This window comes from Lactuca virosa, chromosome 7 (assembly GCF_052849685.1).
Source record: "Lactuca virosa cultivar CGN04683 chromosome 7, Lactuca_virosa_CGN04683_v6, whole genome shotgun sequence".
In the NCBI taxonomy this organism is placed as follows: domain Eukaryota; kingdom Viridiplantae; phylum Streptophyta; class Magnoliopsida; order Asterales; family Asteraceae; genus Lactuca; species Lactuca virosa.
In genome coordinates this window covers 189542172-189562227 of record NC_136432.1, presented here as the reverse complement: position 1 = coordinate 189562227, position 20056 = coordinate 189542172, and the positions used below count along the sequence as shown (strand labels likewise).

The window sequence follows — 20056 nt, the reverse complement described above, 5'->3', positions numbered from 1 at the left end:
GGATTGCTGTTAAATTAGTGTTGCAAATTTGTTTTACGCATTAAGAAAACAATTCAAATTATCTAAAAATCCGGTTTCGAACCGGTCCCAATCCGTTTACATCGGATCCCCCATTTTACCTCTCTCTAAATTGAGTAAATATTGAATAGTAAACCAAAAAATCCCATCCGGTTTAAATTCGATTTTGTTTACCTCTACCGAATCATCTCAAGAAATTCGGGCCAAACCAAATCTGGTTATAGTCCATGAGGTTCAAGGCCCAAGAATACAACCCATTCATGTTTAGAAAGCACAAACCATCACCAAAGTCAATGTCAATATAATAGATTACATTAAGAAAAGATATAAGGCAAATTCAAATAAATCTTGACATCACCACCCAACTCCATTTTGTTCCTTATAGTCTAATAATGTTTAGAGTAGTATCATCACACTATGATTCATAACAATAGCCACAAACTTAAATGCTAAAATTCTATGTCGTTTTAGGCATTTCAACGTTCGCCCAATCTTTCCTGATGTCAAACGTATAGTTGATCTCCAAGTAACATTTGCCATCATCATCAACAAACTGAAAAAAAACAAAAAAACAAAAACAAAATGGATGCAATTATATAAATCTAGTACAATTTTACATAGGAATCAACAAATAAGTTGGTACAAATTAAAGCACAAATGATGAAAAAATGCATTGCAGATATTATTTGTACCAAACAGTATCATTAGCCTCTCAACACATGGACCAGCAAAATAATGAATTCCTTTAAAAAAACAGAAATAAAGTTTAAATATGGCCTTTACTACTTTCAATAAAGATGGATACGTGGCATGTACTTTCAATAAATACCATGGGCCACAACCCACAAGTACCAATGCCAATGGCAATTACCTCATAATAAAACGAAAATTTTGAATTTTCTTTCTAATAGTTTGGACTTCAAACAAATATGATTGGTATAGTATCATCTCTTTAACAACATTTCAAGATCAAATTTTCTATTTTGAAAGAAAATCTTTTGAGATCAAATGTTGTAACGACTTAATTTAGGGATAAATCACAAAAATGTACAAAATGGTGTAGTTAATCTACCAAATTGACCTCGTTTTTATAATATTTGAATGTGTATTTCGTAAAAAGATTTTGAAAATGCAATGTATTACTTTGAAAATGCAATGTATTACGAAATACTGATTCATATATTGCAAAATATAAGATTTTTTTGATCGAAATTTGATTTGCAATATATGAATTTGTATTTCGTAAAAAGAGTTCGAAAATGCAATGTATTACGAATTACTGATTCATATATTACAAAATATAAGATTTTTTTGACCGAAAATTGATTTGCAATATATGAATCTGTATTTTGTAAAAAGATTTCGAAATTCGTAAAAAGATTTCAAAAATGCAATGTATTAGGAAATACACAGATTCATATATTGCAAAATATAAGATTTGTTCTTCAAAAATAAAGTCATTTAATTAAAAATACCAAATCATTTTTGATTTTTGTCATTTATGTGATTAGACCCTTAAATTTTACCTTAGTTTTAGCAGAGTAAGAGCCTCTTGCAAAATAACCAGAAGGGGTTGTCTCCTCTGGCATGTCATAAGTGTAAGCTTCTAGTTGGGGACTAAAAGTACCAAGCATATGTTTCACTCCATCCACTAAAAACACGAAAAGAACACCAAAATTTTCAAGTTTTTGTCACGAAATAGACACAAAAATCGAGGTAAATAATTACCTTTGACGCCAGTTTTCCATACATTGTTGGTGTACTTTAAACCTGAAACAATGTTATGGCTAACTTGAAATGAAAACCGAAGGCTATAAGGACAACCTTCTTTCAAAGTAAACCATGGACCTTTCGGTTTTCCATCTTCGGGTATCGGAAGAACAATGTCAGATCTCCCTGGTGACATGATCGAAAGACTCAAGATCTTCACTTCTGGTTCTAATGATTCTGTAAAGAAAAAGAAGCGATTGTTACATCAATTTAAGAAATTGAAGGAATGAAATTGAGTTCTGGACCTCCAACAGCATTAATGTCGACATTTCCAAGTAGTTGTTCTTTCCACTTTGTGAGACTCTCATCATCCTACAAACAATTGAAAATGACAAAAGGGAATTGAAGGGAATGAAAGAAAAAGGAGGAAATGGATAAAGATTTGTACTTTGTCTTTCTCGAATTGTTCTTTGAGGGTGTACTGAGGACCCAAATCGATCTTATGACTCTCTGCATCTTCTCCTTCGTCTTCAGTTTCACAAATGGAGGATTCGCTTCCTTTTTCATCTCCATTATCTTCAATTTCACTCTTCTCTCGTTTATTTTCTTCGAGTCCCATGTTAGTGGAACTAGAAACAGCTTCGACGACCAACGACATTAATTCATCAAAGGGTAATCGACTTATTCACAAGAAAAGATATGAGTTTGGACCAAGAATGTTGAGTTCTTGATGAACACCCACCTAGAAATTTACGAATTGGAAGCCGGAAAAAGAAAGGAAAAGGAAATGGAGTGGGATTGAAAAACACCCAAATGGATAAAAATGCTTCCTTTCTTGGTGTAAGAGGTGTTGTCTTTTGTTGGGGAAAGTGAAAAATTCTTGAAAGATAACGGTTCTTTAACGCCAAGAACATCCAAGAATGTTAAAAGAGAGCGGAAAAAACAAGGGGCAGAGGACAGGCCCACAAAGAAACGATGGAAACACGAAAAACGGGTAAATGGGGTTTCGTTTAATAATTAATTCTTTTAATGATTTTGGGGAAATGTTCTGGATTGGATGAGACGACAATCTGACATTGTTCGTGTGAGAGAGTAGGAAAGAAAAAAGTTTTTTATGTGGGGTGGTAAGGTGTTGTATTTGGGTTGGTATGGCGTGGGTTTACAAGTTAAAGTTAAAATGTATTAATCCGTATAGGAACCATATATTATCCGTGTTACTGGTTGACAGCCGAAAAACATCAATCCGAACGCTATCTAACTAACTTATTTAATTATACGGCTTCACATGGTGAGATTCGGGTTCGTATGTAAAATTCGGATTCGTGGGTTAGATTCGGGTAACGGGTTTTCGGGTTGACCCGTAAACCCAAATACTAAATATTAGTTTTGAATATAATATATAATAATTAGATTTAAAATGTACATATCATAATAAGCATAGTCGCATAACATCATAAAGACAAAACAGACACATCATAATAATACAAGTATATAAATTTAAACCAAATATATTATACAGGTTGGAGGAATGACCTATGAACCCAGATATTAACATCAACACAACCGTATATTTTGATTTGTCCCCAAGAGTTTGAATAGTTCTCTCCAAAACTTCCCCGTGAATTGTGGATCTCGGTCACTGATAATGCTGCGTGGAATCCCCCAAAGCTTCACCACATTCTTGAAGAACACTCGCAACTTCATCAACTTTACATTCTGCTATGACATTCTTTTATGACAGGAATAATGACAGGAATAAATGTTGCATATTTGTTTAATCGGTCTACTACCACCATTATGGATCGAAACACCTCAGATTTTCTAAGTGTGGCTATGAAATCCATGGAGATACTGTCCCTAAGGCCTTTCGGCGATCAGGAGAGGTTCCAAGAGCCTTGTTGGTCGTTTTTGTTCCCCTTTGTCCTTGTGGCAAACAAGACATGTTCTCACATACGCTTCAATGTCATCCGGCATAAAATGCTAACAATGAAGTTGCGAGACAAGAGCAAGAGTCCGATGCATTCCTAGTTGACCGACCCATAACGAATCGTGACATTCCTTGACCACTTCACGACACAAGTTTTTCCACACATGCACATATACTCGATTCCCCACTGTGTATAACAGCTCATCTTCCAGTTAAAATGTGACATCCCCAAATTCACGGTCATTTAAAAAATTTTATTTATCCTTATTTGAAAATCAAAGTATCCATTTAAAGAATAATATTGAGGAATTTGTTCACAGAAAACATGATAAATATATTATCAAAACATTTTCGAAGAAATGTATTTTGTTTATATTAAAACTTTAGGATGTCATTGTCAATATAGAAACATAAGCATAAACAGATCTTACATTTATTTACACTAATGATTTACATCTCCTTTAATCTCTCAGTGTAATGTGTCTTCGTATCGGTACCTGTGATACAAATAAACTAATTGGGTCAAGTTGGGAAACCTGGTGAGTACATATGGGTTTCAACCCACAATAATAAAGTTATTATGTTTCATCATCAAACAATTAACCCAATTATCCATCCCCATTTTATTCTTTATTCTTAAGTATCTTCCTTAAGAATCATCTATTCCTCAATATTTATTCCTAAGGATTGTCCTAAGGAATAGGCACGAAGTCCATCGTTGCCAAGGTTTATATAGTCCATAGTTGCCGATGTTATCTGTTAGGCACTAAGTCCATAGCTGCCAATGTTCATCTATAGGGCACTAAATCCATAGCTGCCAATGTTCATTTGTAAGGAGCTAAGTCCAAAGCTGCTAAGGTTTTTAGAGTACATCTGGTGAACACATAGTTCAAAAACACCTACAGTTTGCGAGCCTGCTAGCGTTCCACTAGACTGTCTAGAATAGTCTGTGGTCGTCATCTATACTCTGCTAGATGACTGGATCATCGCTTGGGTCAAGGCGTCCCATCATCTTTCACCTCTCATCATCTATACCATCTTTCATCTTTCATCATTCATCTCATCTTTCATCTACCCATCTTTACCCATCATAATTATAGGTATAAAATACGTATACAATTTAAATCGAATAAAACATGTATAATTTGTTCATATAGCATAGATATCAAGAACACAGATAATATACACATATAACACGTAATTTATATTAAATACTTCTTATCTATGTGTAGGATGAAAGTAACTATGCACTCACTTGTTAAAGTGATGACTCAAAATTCGGACAGCGCTTCGTTTCTAACAATCGTATTTTCCTTCGATGAAACCTAGCATTATTATTGCTAAGTTTTAGTCTAATATTTATTGCGACTAATTATTAGTCTAGATTTACGAGCGATATTGTTTTATAAGTGTTAAAAAATATTTTTGAACTACTATGTACAGGCAGGGGCCATACATGAAACACCGGAGGGCAGGATCATTTTGGCATTTAAGCTGTTCTGAAATCCAACAACCCTATGCCGCCCTTCAAACCAGATTCCCCGTACCGCGAGCAGTTAAAAGGTATAATAATAACGTTTTTAATAATTTATACTTAGCACATATATTGCTTATAGGTTCATAATAACGATGATGAACTTAAATATAAGTTATACTTAAAGTAGGATAAACATAACTCACTTACAAGGGAGTTTATCGAAGAACCGGGCTCTGCGCGAGCGGAACTTCTGAGCCGGAAGCTCTTCTTCTTAAAGCCTTCTGGTCCTCCGGGACTCGACTCTAACACTTGGGAAGTGCTAGGGAATGGTAGGGGTTAGGAAGTATATTTGAGAGAAAAAGAATGGGAAAGGTGTGAAGAGAAATGAAAAACCTCGCATCTATTTATAGCCTGCCAAATGCGAGTGCGCGGGGCGTACCTTCGGAGTACGCGCCAAAGTGCTACGCTGCGCATACGAGGGTTTAGGTCTCATCATCCGAAGCGAAGGCGTGGGGAGCAAGGGAGGGTCCAGATTTGGCCACGTGTCACCCTCGCATCCTCTTATAAATTAATGAACTTCTATATTTTGAAAATTTCGCATACGAGCTCCATTTTCAATGTTCTTTGTGTCCATGCGTAAGTAGCGACGTGATCTACAACTTTCTTTTAGACTCCGTTGGTTAATTTTGACTTTATTTTTAAAGTTATATTTTAACAGGCTTAGACAGATAAAGTCCGTTAAAATTTCATAACTTTGTCATCCGACGTCTGTTTTCGTTTGTCTTTATATCGTTGAGCTTCTATTAATGAGATCTTCAATTCTCATTTAGGTTTTGTCGGCTAAAAATCGATCGATCTAAAATTCGATTTCCGGACGGTGCACTGCTAGGCTAAATCTTAGAAAAATCACAACTTATTCATATAATGTCAGATTTGGACGTTCTCTATATTCACGATTTCGGTTTAACGTCTACTACAACTTTTGTTTAGATCTCTAAGGCTAAAAAGTTGTTTATCAAAAATTCACTTTTTACGTTACGCGGTGTCGTGCCAGTTTAGCCGTAAAACTTCGACGGGTCATAACTTCTTCGTTATAACTCGGATTTCAGCGTTATTTATATGTACGGAACCCTTGTGACATATACTATAACTTGTTTAAGATTATTCATTCTAAATAATCTTCTATCAAAAAGTCATTTTTGACTATTGCCTCTAAATTGACTAGCCCGAATCTATGAGCGTTACAATTATCTCCCCCTTAGGATGATTACGTCCCGAAATTGTCAACAAAATAGGGCTTGTATAATAACTCCATACGTTATATTTTCATCCTAGGTAATAACCATAACTCTTATTTCTTTTCTAACGAGTTTCTAACTCTTGGACTTCTTGACTGTTGGCGGTGCTCAATCTTGCACCTACTCTTTATCCTATGTTGGACTTTCAATTGTAACCTTCGAGTTACAAAATCAATCCTTATTGGAAACTCCTTCTTCTCCTTAATAGACTTAAGATAAGTTCTTTCCTTCGATTACCATAATAGATCGATGGGTCATGTTCTAATGACCTCTCATCGTATGATGCAACGCTTAGACTCAGGTCTTTTAGAGTCAAATTCTAGAATGGAAGTTTCCTTCCTTCATGTTCTAATGTGATATAATCACATTCTAGCATGTAGCACTTCTAGCTACAAGCTCTTACTTTAACAACGATCGCGATACTTCTATTGATCGCTTCGATTATCTTTCACTTCAATCGTTTGGCTTAAGTCAGATGCTACATCGATCTTGGTTCTCTGAACCACGTAACATAATCATCTTAGTCGGACTCGATTTGATATGACCACTAGGGTCGGAACAACAATCATTTTCTTAGTCATTACCGAAACGATGGTAACGACAGACATGAACAAAACAAAGTCAATTACTAGCGCCTTCGTAACCTTGTGACTTTCCATGATCCAAGTGTGAGTCCTGTGCTTCTGGTAGTATAGGCCTCTACTACCTTTCACACCTACTCATATTCGTCCCAAGTATTGCCTCGTAGTCCACCAAGTCACCATACAAGAATTTCAAATAGTCATTTAACACATATGATAACATAACTAAGGTTTATATTATTTCTTGAAACGATTACATAGGTATTCAAGTTCACCCTACACTATGACTCTTATATTAGGCTACATCACATGATACTATTTATATGGATACTTTATAGATCCTTTCTCTTAATCCCTCGCATCGTCACCTGCTTCATCAAGGATCATCTGGAATGCTCTTGCCTTTGGCTTTGGCGGTGCATTTGGCCTTGCTGCTTCATTTTTCTTCGGGCAATCTTTTGGCATATGCCCCATGTCTATGCATCCGTAGCACACCTTGTAATTAATCGTACAATCTCTGGAATAGTGACCGGATCTCCCATACTTGTAACAAGTCACTTCTCCGTCGCAACTCCCATAATGCTTCTTCTTGCACTTTTCACACCACTTGGCTCCATACTTTTGGTCATCAAGGTTGGACTTCGAGAATTTTCCTTTCTTATTGGATCTTGAGAATCCTTCAATCTTCCTCTTTTCTCCTGCCTTAACTTTTCTCTAGACCCTTTTTCTCTTATCTGGGTCTCTACATTCTTAGCTGCCCAGATGGCGGCCTTTACGGTGGTTGCTTGTTTGACCATTGGACCAAAGTCTGCTGGTAATCCATTAGAAAACTATTTGACCTTGGAGAGTTCAGTTCGAACTAAATAAGTAACAAGCTTCATCTTTTTCGTAAAACTTGCAGCATACTCGTTGACGCTCATCCTTCCCTTCTTTAGGTTATGAAACTCGTTGTTGATCTCCAGTAGATCCTGCTCAGAGCAGTATTGCATTTTTAGTTGCACCAAAAAGTCTTCCCAAGACATCTTACTAACTTCTCCTTTGGGCATGGTATCAGCTAGTAGTTTCCACCAGCTTAATACCCCGGTCTTCAACAGTGTTACCGCGAGGGCGGTCTTTTGTTTGTTGCTGCAGTCGTAACTTTCAAACATCATCTCCATCTCGTAGATCCAATCCATGGCTTGCACCGGTGTTGGGCTTCCAGAAAGACTCAGTGGTTTGACATGAAATCCTTGTACTTACATCCACGTCCATTATTTCCTCCATTGGGTTGGTTCCTTCTAACCACTCATGGCTCAGTTTGACTAACAGTCTGACTATGTGACTTTTCAATGTTTAGTTTAGGTTGTACAATGGGTACAATAGGTTCATCCCTATTAAGCAACATTATCCTCATCTCCTCCCTTTGTTTGGCCATCATAGCACGAATCATTGCTTGGACTCTTTCCATCGTGATTGGCTCGGGTGCAGCTACTACCTCTGGTGCACACTCAATCACAGACCACTGATTAGCATTAGCATTTATATTAGCGTTTCTGAATCCGCTTCGAGTTCCCACCACGTCGATCTATACACCAAATCAGACGTTCGGTGTGTAGTGACGGGAATTTGAGATATGGAAAGCTTTATTTACAATAGACGTATAAATCTCCTTATCATTTCGAGAAGTTACATGCCAGTTCTAATACTGTAATTAAACGTTTAGAAATCTGAACACATAAAGTTTCCAGATCCGATCTGCAACAGACCATAAATCTAATCAAATAATGGCATCATAAAGCATCACAAATCATTTAGCACATAAAAGCATTTTAGGCATCTTCCCTAAATAAGCTAGTTCTTGTGTCTATTCAGGTGTACTTCCTAAAATATATTAGACACACTCCTCACGATCATCGCTTAGCATTTTAAGTTTAAGTCTAGAAATAAATCCTTATTCCTAGTTCACTTAAGCTAATGCTCTGATATCAACCGTGGCATCCCCAAATTCACGGTCATTTTAAAATTTTTATTTATCCTTATTTGAAAATCAGAGTATCCATTTAAAGAATAATATTGCGGAATTTGTTCCCAGAAAACATGATAAATATATTATCAAAGCATTTTCGAAGAAATGTATTTTGTTTATATTAAAACTTTGAGATGTCATTGTCAATAAAGAAACATAAGCATAAAACAGATCTTACATGTAGTTACACTAATGATTTACATCTCCTTTAATCTCTCAGTGTAATGTGTCTTCGTATCGGTACCTGTGATACAAATAAATTGAGTGGGTCAGGTTGGGAAACCTGGTGAGTACATAGGGTTTTCAACCTACGATAATAAAATTATTATGTTTCATCATCAAACAATTAACCCAATTACTCATCCCCGTTTTATTATTTATTCTTAAGTCTTCCTTAAGAATCATCTATTCCTCAAAATTTATTCCTAAGGATTGTGCTAAGGAATAGGCACAAAGTCCATCGATGCCATGGTTTATATAACAGGCACTAAGTCCATAGATGTCGATGTTATCTGTTAGGCACTAAGTCCATAGCTGCCAATGTTCATCTATAGGGCACTAAATCCATAGCTGCCAATGTTCATTTGTAAGACACTACGTCCAAAGCTGCTAGGGTTTTTAGAGTACATCTAGTGAACACATAGTTCAAAAACACCTACTGGTTGCGAGCCTACTAGCGTTCTACTGGACTGTCTAGAATAGTCTGTGGTCGTCATCTATACTCTGCTAGATGACTGGATGATCACTTGGGTCAAGGCTTCTCATCATCTTTCACCTCTCATCATCTATACCATCTTTCATCTCTCATCACTCATCTCATCTTTCATCTACTCATCTTTACCCATCATAATTATAGGTATAAAATACGTATACTATTTTAAATCGAATAAAACATGTATAATCTGTTCATCTAGCATAGATATCAAGAACACAGATAATATGCACACATAACACATAATTAATATTAAACTAGGTTATAACCCGTGGAAACCACGGTCGGTATATTTAAAAATTTTATATAGATAAAAAATAATAAATGTAAAAAAAACCAAAATATTGTCGATTGTAAGTAGTTATGAATTAAATTCTTAAGCAAAATAAACATAATGATATTATTAGGATATGATTTTGTATTTTCAAGATTTGAATTGAATTTGATTTGTTACAAAAAAAGGAAATAATAAAAATCATAGAAAAATGACACGTGTCAAAGAGACATTCTAAAAAAATGACACATGTTATTTTTAGGTTTCATTTATTAGAAGAGGTAGATACTTCTTATATATGTGTAAGATGAAAGTAACTATGCACTCACTTTGTTAAAGTGACGACTCGAAATTTGGATAGCGCTTCGCTTCTAATAATCGTATTTTCTTTCGACGAAACCTAACATTATTATTGCTAAGTTTTAGTCAATTATTTATTGCGAATAATTATTAGTCTAGATTTACGAGCGATATTGTTTTATAAGTGTTAAAAAATACTTTTTAACTACTATTTATAAGCAGGGGCCATATATGAAACATCGGAGGGCAGGACCATTTAGGCATTTAAGCTGTTCTGAAATCCAACAACCCTATGCAGCCCTTCAAACCAGATTCCCCGTACTGCGAGCAGTTAAAAGGTATTATAATAACACTTTTTATAATTTATACTTAGCACGTATATTGCTTATAGGTTCATAATAACGATAATGAAGTTAAATATAAGTTATACTTAAATTAGGGTAATCATAACTCACTTACAAGGGAGTTTAGCGAAGAACCGGGCTCTGCGCGGGCGGAACTTCTGAGCCGAAAGCTCTTCTTATCGGAGCCTTCTGGTGCTCCGGGACTCGCCTCTAACACTTGGGAAGTTCTAGGGAATGGTAGGGGTTAGGAAGGATGTTTGAGAGAGAAAGAATGGGAAAGATGTGAAGAGAAATGAAAAACCTCACATCTATTTATAGGCTGTTGAATGCGAGTGCGCAGGGCGTACCTTCGGAGTACGCGGGGCTTCCAAAGTGCTATGCTACGCGTACGAGGGGGAAGGTGTTAGAATCTGAAGCGAAGGTGTGGGGAGCAAGGGAGGGTCCGAATTTGGCCACGTGTCACCCGCGCATCCTCTTATAAATTAATAAATTTCTAAATTCCACAAATTTTGCATACGAGCTCCGTTTTTCGACGTTCTTTATATCCACGCGTAGTTAGCGACGTGATCTACAACTTTCGTTTAGACTCCGTCCGCTAATTTTGAAGTTTTTTAAGTTATAGTTCAATAGGCGTAGATAGATAAAGTCCGTTAAAATTTCATAACTTTGTCATCCGACGTTCGTTTTCGTCTGTTTTTATATATTTGAGATTCTATTAATGAGATCTTAAATTCTCATTTAGGTTTTGTCGGCTAAAAATCTATCGATCTAAAATTCGATTTCCGGGATGTACACTACTAGGCTAAATCTTAGAAAAATCATAACTTCCTCATACGAAGTCAGATTTGGACGTTCTCTATATGCGGGATTTTGGTTTAATGTCTACTATGACTTTCGTTTAGATCGCTAAGGCTAAAAAGTTGTTTATCAAAAAATTCACTTTTTACGTTACGCGGTGTTGTGCCGGTTTAGCCGTAGAGCTTCGACGGGTCATAAGTTCTTCGTTATAACTCGGATTTCGGCGTTCTTTATATGTACGGAACCCTGTGACATATACTATAACTTGGTTAAGATTATTCATTCTAAGTCATCTTCTATCAAAAAGTCATTTTTGACGTTTATTGCCTCTGAATTGACTAGCCCAAATCTGCAGGCGTTACACAAAACCTATATGTCTTTCCTTCTTTCGCCAGTTTCGCCAAATTACTTGCGACCGTGTCGTTAATAGTTTCTTCTTTGAATTGTTCAAGTAGGCCTGCTGGGGGCTAGGTAGATGAAATCCCTGCAAATTCCACCTTCCAACTAAGGCCATCAGCAACAACATTCGTTCTTCCAAGTTTGTACATCAAATCATAGTTAAATTTTGCTAGAAAATCCTGCCATCGTGTCTGTTTCGGACTCAAGCACTTCTGGGTTTGGAAGTAGCTCGTGGCAATGTTGTCGGTCATGATCATAAACCGACTTCCTAATAGGTAGTGTCTCCAGGTACGTAAGCAATGTATGACAACAATCATCTCTTTTTCTTGTACGGTGTAGCACCCTTTTTGTTTCGTTTAAGTTGCGATTTTCATACACTATCGGATGTCCTTCCTACATCAACCAACTCCCTATAGCAAAATCAAAAGCGTCAGTATGAACTTCATTAGGGACAGTGTAATCGGGCAATCTCATAACTGGTTCCTGCATCACGACCGCCTTCAATTTCTTAAAGGAACGTCCACACTCCTCGGTCTAATCCTAAGCTTTATTCTTCTTCTACAATTATGTTAAAGGAGTCGCTATAGTAGAGTACCATTGGATAAACTTCCGATAATAGTTCACCAAACTAAGAAAGGAAGGGAACTCGATGTCTTGGTGGGAGCTTTTCATTCTTGAATGGTCTTTATTTATGCAGAATCCATCACCAACTTCCCTTCACGAATGCGTTGTCCGAGGATCTCTACTTCTTGTTGTGCAAAGGAGCACTTATCCAGCTTGACGTACAAATCATTGGCCAACGGAACTTATAGAAATTGTTTTAGGTGTTGTCGATACTTATCGATGGTCTTGCTATACACCACTATGTCATCGAGATAAACGATCATAAAAACGATACATGAAGGTTTGGAATAGCTTGTTCATCAAAGTACAAAAGGTTGTCGGGGCATTTGTTAACCCAAAGGGTATAACAAGGAATTCAAAGGATCCATAGCTCGTAATTTGCATGATCTTTGGTTCGTCTCCTTTAGCTTTTCGAACCTGGTAATATTATGAACGAAGGTATAGTTTTGAAAAGAACCTTGCACTATCCATCTGATCAAAAAAGGCCGGCTATCAAGGGGACCAGGTATCCATTCTTCATAGTGACTTTTTTAAGGGCATGGTAGTCTATTCACATTCGGAGGGAGCAATCTTTCTTTTTCTGAAATAGTATAGGGGATGCGAAAGCAGATTTTGAAGGTTGGATGTAACATGCATCGAGGAGTTCTTTGAGTTGTCTCCAAAGTTCTGATAATTCCGGGGGTATCATCTGATAAGGATTCCTCTCAGGGGATTTTTCTATTTGTTCCAACTTAATCTGGTGGTCTATTTTTCTTCATGGGGGCAACCGTTTTGGTAGTTCTGCTGGCATCACATCTTCGTATTCTTTTCGAACATCTTGGATCACAATTGGTAAATCTCTTATTAGACAACCCCCATGCCATTCAAGCGTTTTCTGAACTGATGCAACATAACACACACCTTATTTCGTCCTCTTCTTAAATTGCAAAGCTTAGGGCAATGGAGTGACATCCTTGGCTCCTTTCAACCGTGTCATTTGGATGACCTTTTAATCAAGGAAAATAAGCAAGCTCACAGAGGGAATCGGGAATATATGAGATTTTCGGAAGAAAGATAATCCCAAACTACCATGTAACCATTCATCGGGGCAATGGTAAAAGTCAGATCATTTATCCCATTTGGGAAACGCTTGAAGGACACGAGGGCTGTCCAGCAAGAGATTTAACAATGGTGATTCAAGATGTTCTAGAAGAATAAAAAGATGTGATGCTAGCAGAACTATCGTAATGGTTGCCCACACGAAGGGAAAAAGACCACCAGATTGAGTTGGAACCAGGAGAAAAACCCCTTGCGAGGAGTCCTTATCAGATGGCACCCCCAAAATTAGCAGAACTTCGGAGACAACTCAAAGAACTCCTCGATGCAGGTTTATCCAACCCTCAAAATCTCCTTTTGGATCCCCTAACTATTTTAGATAAAGAAAGATGGCTCCCTCCGAATTTGTATAGACAACCGTGCCATTAACAAAGTCACCGTGAAGAATCGGTACCCGATCCCCTTGATATCCAACCTTTTTGATCAGATGGGAGTGCTAGGTTCTTTTAGAAACTAGACTTTCCGTCGGGATATTACCAGTTTCGAATAGCTGAGGGAGACGAATCAAAGACCGTGTGTGTTACGAGGTATAGATCATTTGATTTCCTTGTTATGCCCTTTGGTTAACAAACTCCCCAACAACCTTTTTCACTTTAATGAACAAGATATTCCAACCCTTCCTGGATCGTTTTTTGGTCATTTATCTTGATGACATAGTGTTGTATAGTAAGACCATCGATGAGCATCGACAACACCTAAAACAAGTTGTGCAAGTTCTACGGGAGAATGATTTGTATGTCAACCCAAACCTATTTGTTTTCGTGTCACAATATATATATATATATATATATATATATATATATATAAATATATATATATATATATATATATATATATAAATATATATATATATATATATATATATATATATATATAGGGGACAGTTCAAATAAAAACAGTAAATAGTGTGAGAACGTAAAAACACTTTTTTATGTTATTATTCTGCAATGAATTTTGTATCGACAACTTTATGTCATTATTCAGCAAAGAATTAATGAATAGTCAAAGGTTAAAATTAAAATTAGAATTTACTACAAAAATGCACATACATAAGTTTATAATAGAATAATAACATTGTAATGAATATATGACTAATCGAAAGTTAATATTTATATTAGAATTATTTCAACAATACACATATACAAAATTCATTACAGAATAATAACATAAACATAGTGTTTTTACGTTCTCACACTATTTACTGTTTTTATTTGAACTTACTTATATATATATATATATATATATATATATATATATATATATATATATATAGTAGGATAAAATGAGAACACCTAAAAGGTTGAGAACGCGAGAACATATCTGAACCATTTAAAAAACTAATTCTAAGGCTATTATCTAATGGTTCATTTATGTAAATTCTTAAAATTACAGGAATTAAAATGTAACTTTAAAATTGTCATAAGGGTAAAACGGTAATTGATTGTTAACCTATGTTTAGCAACTCCTACAATCTCTCTCTCTCTCTCTCTCTCTCTCTCTCTCTCTCTCTCCCTCCCTTTATACCCCTGCTTCTGCTTTTTTCACAACCCTACGACATCCTCTCATTTCCAGCCGCCGCTATGTGTATAGTTACGATCTCCCAAGAGCTCTTAAAAATCGAGAGATAAATATGATATTTTCTACTATTCTTCATGCATGTCAAGGAGAAAGATGATGAACATCTCATTCGATCACAGGGCTAGGATGTTTCTTTCTCCTAAAATTGATCTGGAAAGGACCGAGGAACAACGATTTTTGTATCCTGAAGGTGGGTGTAAGAACCGAAGAACAAAGGATTTTTGTCGAAAAAATTCTGAAGAACAGAGGCAAAGAAAGAAACGCAATCCTATTTTTCGAATTTTTTTTTTCAGATTTGTGATCGAAGTCTTGTATCTTTTGTGAAATATGAAGATCTTGTAAGACCATATTTTTCTTTCGTTCATCCCTTTTTGTGTTGTTATTTCATTGGTCCATATTATAATAACATACAAAGAATGTACAAATATTTATTTTGTTATTTCCAGTTCCATTGAATTGGTTGCAGGTTACATTAGAGGAACAATGATTTTTGTATCCTGAAGGTGGGTATAAGAACCGAAGAACGGAGGGTTTTTGTCGAAAAATTTCTGAAGAACAGAGGTAAAGAAAGAAACGCAATCGTATTTTTCGAATTTTTTGGTAATAAGTTCTTGAAGTCTTAGTTTAATTCATTTATGAATATAATGGTATAATTGCCATCTTTCCCTTACCTTATCTGTGTGAATTATCTAATTAGTAAAAAATGATTATATAAGTCTGACTGAATTATGTAGGAATCGATTGCATAGTAAAATTATTATTATGATTTATGTCGTTATTTTATAATAAATGTAACAAAAAAGAAGTTTCAATCATAATTTCTATATTACTTTTAGTAGTTTGGAATTGTGTTGTTTTTGACCCATTTTTTTGTTTACATGCTTGACGTTTTGTTTTGTAGACACGTCCGATGTTAAGAAGCAATTGAATGATGAGGAGAACTGATGAGCATCATTTTGATCTACATGTTATGTTTTATTCGTTTACAATTATAATTGTATTGTTTTTATCTATGTTATGTGTTATATTCATTTACGATAATAAATGTAATTGGTTTTTATTTATATATTGTTGTGTATTCATGTATGATTATCATTGTATTTTAGTTTTGTTTATCTCTACATTGTATTTCATTCTTTCATGATTACAAATGTATTGGGTTATTTATCTTTACAGTGTTCTATGAATTCATGATTATACAATAAATTCATATTATTTATGAATATAATTTTATAAATATATGAATCCATTCTTGGCATATTCATTCATGAATATAAATTGTTGATTTTTATGTCAATAGTATATTCATGTATGATTAATAGATTGTATTTTATTCATTTTTTAATGCAATCGTATAATATGGTTCATACAAGAAAAAAACTTTCGATTTTTAGTATGCATATTTTTTTTTTGATGAAAACGTATTTTAATCTTCCTTTAATTAAAAAGAAAAAAAATGATTAATTAGTTTTTTAGGTAGGTATTAATTACAATCCCTAAATTTTAGGAAAGTAGGATTTAATTTTATTTTTTATAATTTAATTAAAATACGCAATTACTAATATGTCTTTATATATTGATTGGTCTACAATTGTTCTCGCGTTGTCAATCTTTTTGGTGTTCTCAATTGAACATTCCCTATATATATATATATATATATATATATATATATATATATATATATATATATATATATATATATATATATATATATATATATTAAACATATGTATTTATGTTAAAAAAATCATGATTTTCTTAAATCTCATACGGTGATACTCAAATAATCATATAATGACTATTATATTCTAGCAATTCCAATATCATTTTATAATCATTTCAAAATTTACATGTACTTAGTGATGGGTTCTAGGTTACACTAAAATATATTTGAACAACTGAATTTACATAAAACAATTTGTGGATACCTACAACCTAGAGATCTATGACACTTTCTCATTATAGCAACATATTATGAAATAACTAATCTAATCTACTATAATCAAATATCAACTAGATTATAATACATACCTTTTAGTTTAGTAGAATTAACTAACTCCATTGATCTTCAATAGCTCATGGAAAGCAAGTGCCAATAGTGTGAACGCCTCTAATGACTCACACCGAATACCCTAGAACCCTAGAAATCAAAAGGAGAGAGGAGAAAGAAGTAAAATTAGAATTTCACCATATATGTATGATCAACCATGATAATTGCATGCCAATGGATCATATTTATAGTTGGTGAATATCTAGGATAAACCTTAATTTGAATAATAATATAATAAGATTTATTTATTCAAATCCTTACCGTATTAGCAACCAAGAGGCTTCTAAAACCCTTCCAGAACCCTTCTAAAACCGTACACATGATGGAGGGTTCTAGAATGTCTTCCTTGCTTAATAAGTGAATAATTACAATTTAACACTTGCACCTCTAATTAATTCTAATTAATCCTGAATTAATTGTAGATTAATAATTAGTTAATTCCAATTATTTCGATTTAATATTTTAATCATATAATAAATTAACAAATCATTTTATCTCTCTCTTGTAGTCAGTTCAAGTCATTTCTAGTTATTAAGGGCAACCCAAAAAGAACTTTACTTTTATTCCATAAAGTTATACCAATTAAGTTATGACCTTGACCAATTTAGTTATGACATTGGACACCTATTCCAACAATCTCCCACTTAGACAAGTCATCAACTACAATTGCAAATATAAACTTTGAGTAACCAGCAAAGAGTGCTTTCTAAAGCCACTGCCAAAGTCTGATTAAATTAGATGTTAGCCCTAAGATAAGTGATCAGCTATTCCTTCGTTCTTCAAGATATCGTATGGATACGAGACATTGATACATATCAATCTCATGCCAATATTCTTTGTGATTCGAAGTTTGCAAAGAGAAGAAATCGACTACACCAACATCAAGTAACCAAATTTAGCTCTAGTTAACATAACTAGACGTTTAAGAAGATATTTTCAAGCACAACCCATTGAAGTACTAACTAACGTAACAATACGTCATGTACTACTAAGGGCAAAAAATTAAGGACGAATCGCCAAGTGGGCGGTCAAATTAGATAACATGAGATCGATTTCCAGCTACAAACAATTATCAAAGTGCTAGCCGTGGAAGATTTCATAACCAAAACAACGGCTAATACATAAGTAGCATCGATCGCCAAAATTAACCTAGCGGACAAGGAAGGTGAAAAGGCTAAAGAAGAAGAATGGATTCTTCACACAAATGTATCTTCTAGCATGGAAGGAGGAGGGGTATGATTGATCTTGACCAGCCCAAAAGTTGAAGACATAACGTACGCCCCAAGATTCGATTTCAAGGCATCAAATAACGAGTTCGAATACGAGGCCCTTATCCCAAGCCTTCAGATTGGGCTAAAAGTAGGAAGTGAAATGATTGATTGTAGATTCCACGATTGTTTTTAATTAAGTGAATGGTATCTACGAAGTTCGAGGAATTTTTTTAAAGAAATATGCAACAAATGTGAAGTCACTCACAAAGGAATTCAAAGCATTCAAACTTCAACACATACCATAGTAAAAAAAGGCAGACACTCTAAGCAAGCTCGCATCCTCAACATTTCAACATCTAGCAAAGAGAGTTTTGGTAGAAATACTAAAAAAAAGTTAATATACGAAAAAGAATCAGTGTAGAAGTTGACACAAAAGGAGATTGGCGACAACCACTACCCGTATGTCTCTCAAACGAGGAATTAATAGAAGACGAAAAGCGGGCTAGGATGCTCATAATCAAGGCACCGTCCTTTGCATTCTGGAACAAATTCTTATATAGACGAGGATCTTTTCTCATGGATAAGATGTATAAGCTTCCCCGATGCATAATATTTAATAACTGAAATGCATGAAGGAATAGCAGGGGCACATTAAGGAGCCAACGATGTACCAAGACACAAAGACATCAATATACAAATGCGAGAAATGTCAGAAGCACACTCCAGTGCTAAAGTTAGCAGGAACCCCCATAATAAGCATAACAAGCCTATGGCCTTTCGCTTAATGAGGTATACATATAGTTGGACTTTTCCATTAAGTCGTGGGAAAGGTAAAGTGCTTGTTGGTATCAGTATATTACTTCACGAAATGGGTTGAATCGGAACCTTTGGAGACATTTATCGGAAAAAATATGTTAAAATAACTTTGGAAGCAAATCAATTGTCGCTACGGCCTACCAAATACCCTAATATCGGGCAATGGTATGCCAAAGTCTAGGGATCAACCTTGCCAAATCCAAAAACTCAGCTTGTCTCCTTCCCTTGAAAAAGTAACGCACGCGACAAGGACCTCCTTCCCATTTTCAAGCCAACAAAACTCGATCATATTGAAGGTATTTTGATTCCCACCCTAAGTTCAATCCCTCTCGATCGTTTATGACATCCCCTTCTCCTTTTAAGCCCCCAAAACCAAGTGAATCAGTGAAGAAGAAGAATATGTCGATTAGGGTTTCGAGGAAAAAAAGAGCTTTAAGCTCGTCTCTTTGAATTTTCAGGCCACCAAAGGTATGCATAAGCTTCCCATTGGATCCTAGCTTGCTTCTTGACCGTTCCCCGTTGCTTTGGAGGCCGGAGCTGCCTCCAATAGCATCCCAACCATCAAAATTCGTTGTTTAGCAGGATTTCTCATTCTCAGTTGTTCCAGTTAAGTTGAATGAGTTTTAATCCATATATCCTTTTGATAAAGATGTATCCTAGTCCCCTTAACACTTATAACCAAGTGTGGACAAAAATAAACAAGAAAACAACTTTAAATTTCTTTAAAAACTCTCCTTTACACACACGTATAGTGGGGTGTTTATTTTAAAATGTTTTTTTTGTCGACTTTAGCAAGTTATAACAATGGTTAAGGTCGTTCCTATGTCCATTTAACACCT

The 20056-nt window shown here is 35.1% G+C and overlaps 1 protein-coding gene and 1 long non-coding RNA gene across 2 annotated transcripts; one reads left to right on the top strand and one right to left on the bottom strand.

Annotated features, from left to right (window-relative positions):
* Positions 1-299: 299 nt before the first annotated feature.
* LOC145126094 (rho GDP-dissociation inhibitor 1-like) lies at positions 300-2663 on the bottom strand. Its single transcript, XM_079061510.1, has 5 exons — positions 2177-2663; positions 2034-2100; positions 1747-1965; positions 1545-1669; positions 300-571 (listed from the first exon to the last, which is right to left on the bottom strand). Exons 1-5 carry the CDS (start codon positions 2384-2386, stop codon positions 476-478), a joined length of 717 nt encoding a protein of 238 aa, XP_078917636.1. The 5' UTR covers positions 2387-2663; the 3' UTR covers positions 300-475.
* Positions 2664-15127: 12464 nt separating this feature from the next.
* On the top strand, positions 15128-16112 carry LOC145123768 (uncharacterized). Its single transcript, XR_013715292.1, has 3 exons — positions 15128-15478; positions 15587-15701; positions 16042-16112. It is a non-coding gene; the product is annotated as an uncharacterized LOC145123768 (long non-coding RNA).
* The last annotated feature ends 3944 nt before the right edge of the window (positions 16113-20056 follow it).

What these genes read in the sequence shown, in the direction of transcription:
- LOC145126094 (XM_079061510.1), bottom strand. Translation starts at nt 2,386, where the DNA reads ATGTCGTTGGTCGTCGAAGCTGTTTCTAGTTCCACTAACATGGGACTC. An exon ending in AACAATTCGAGAAAGACAAA is followed by an intron (nt 2,101 to 2,176) that starts GTACAAATCTTT and finishes AATTGTTTGTAG; the next exon opens with GATGATGAGAGTCTCACAAA. An exon ending in CGACATTAATGCTGTTGGAG is followed by an intron (nt 1,966 to 2,033) that starts GTCCAGAACTCA and finishes TTTTCTTTACAG; the next exon opens with AATCATTAGAACCAGAAGTG.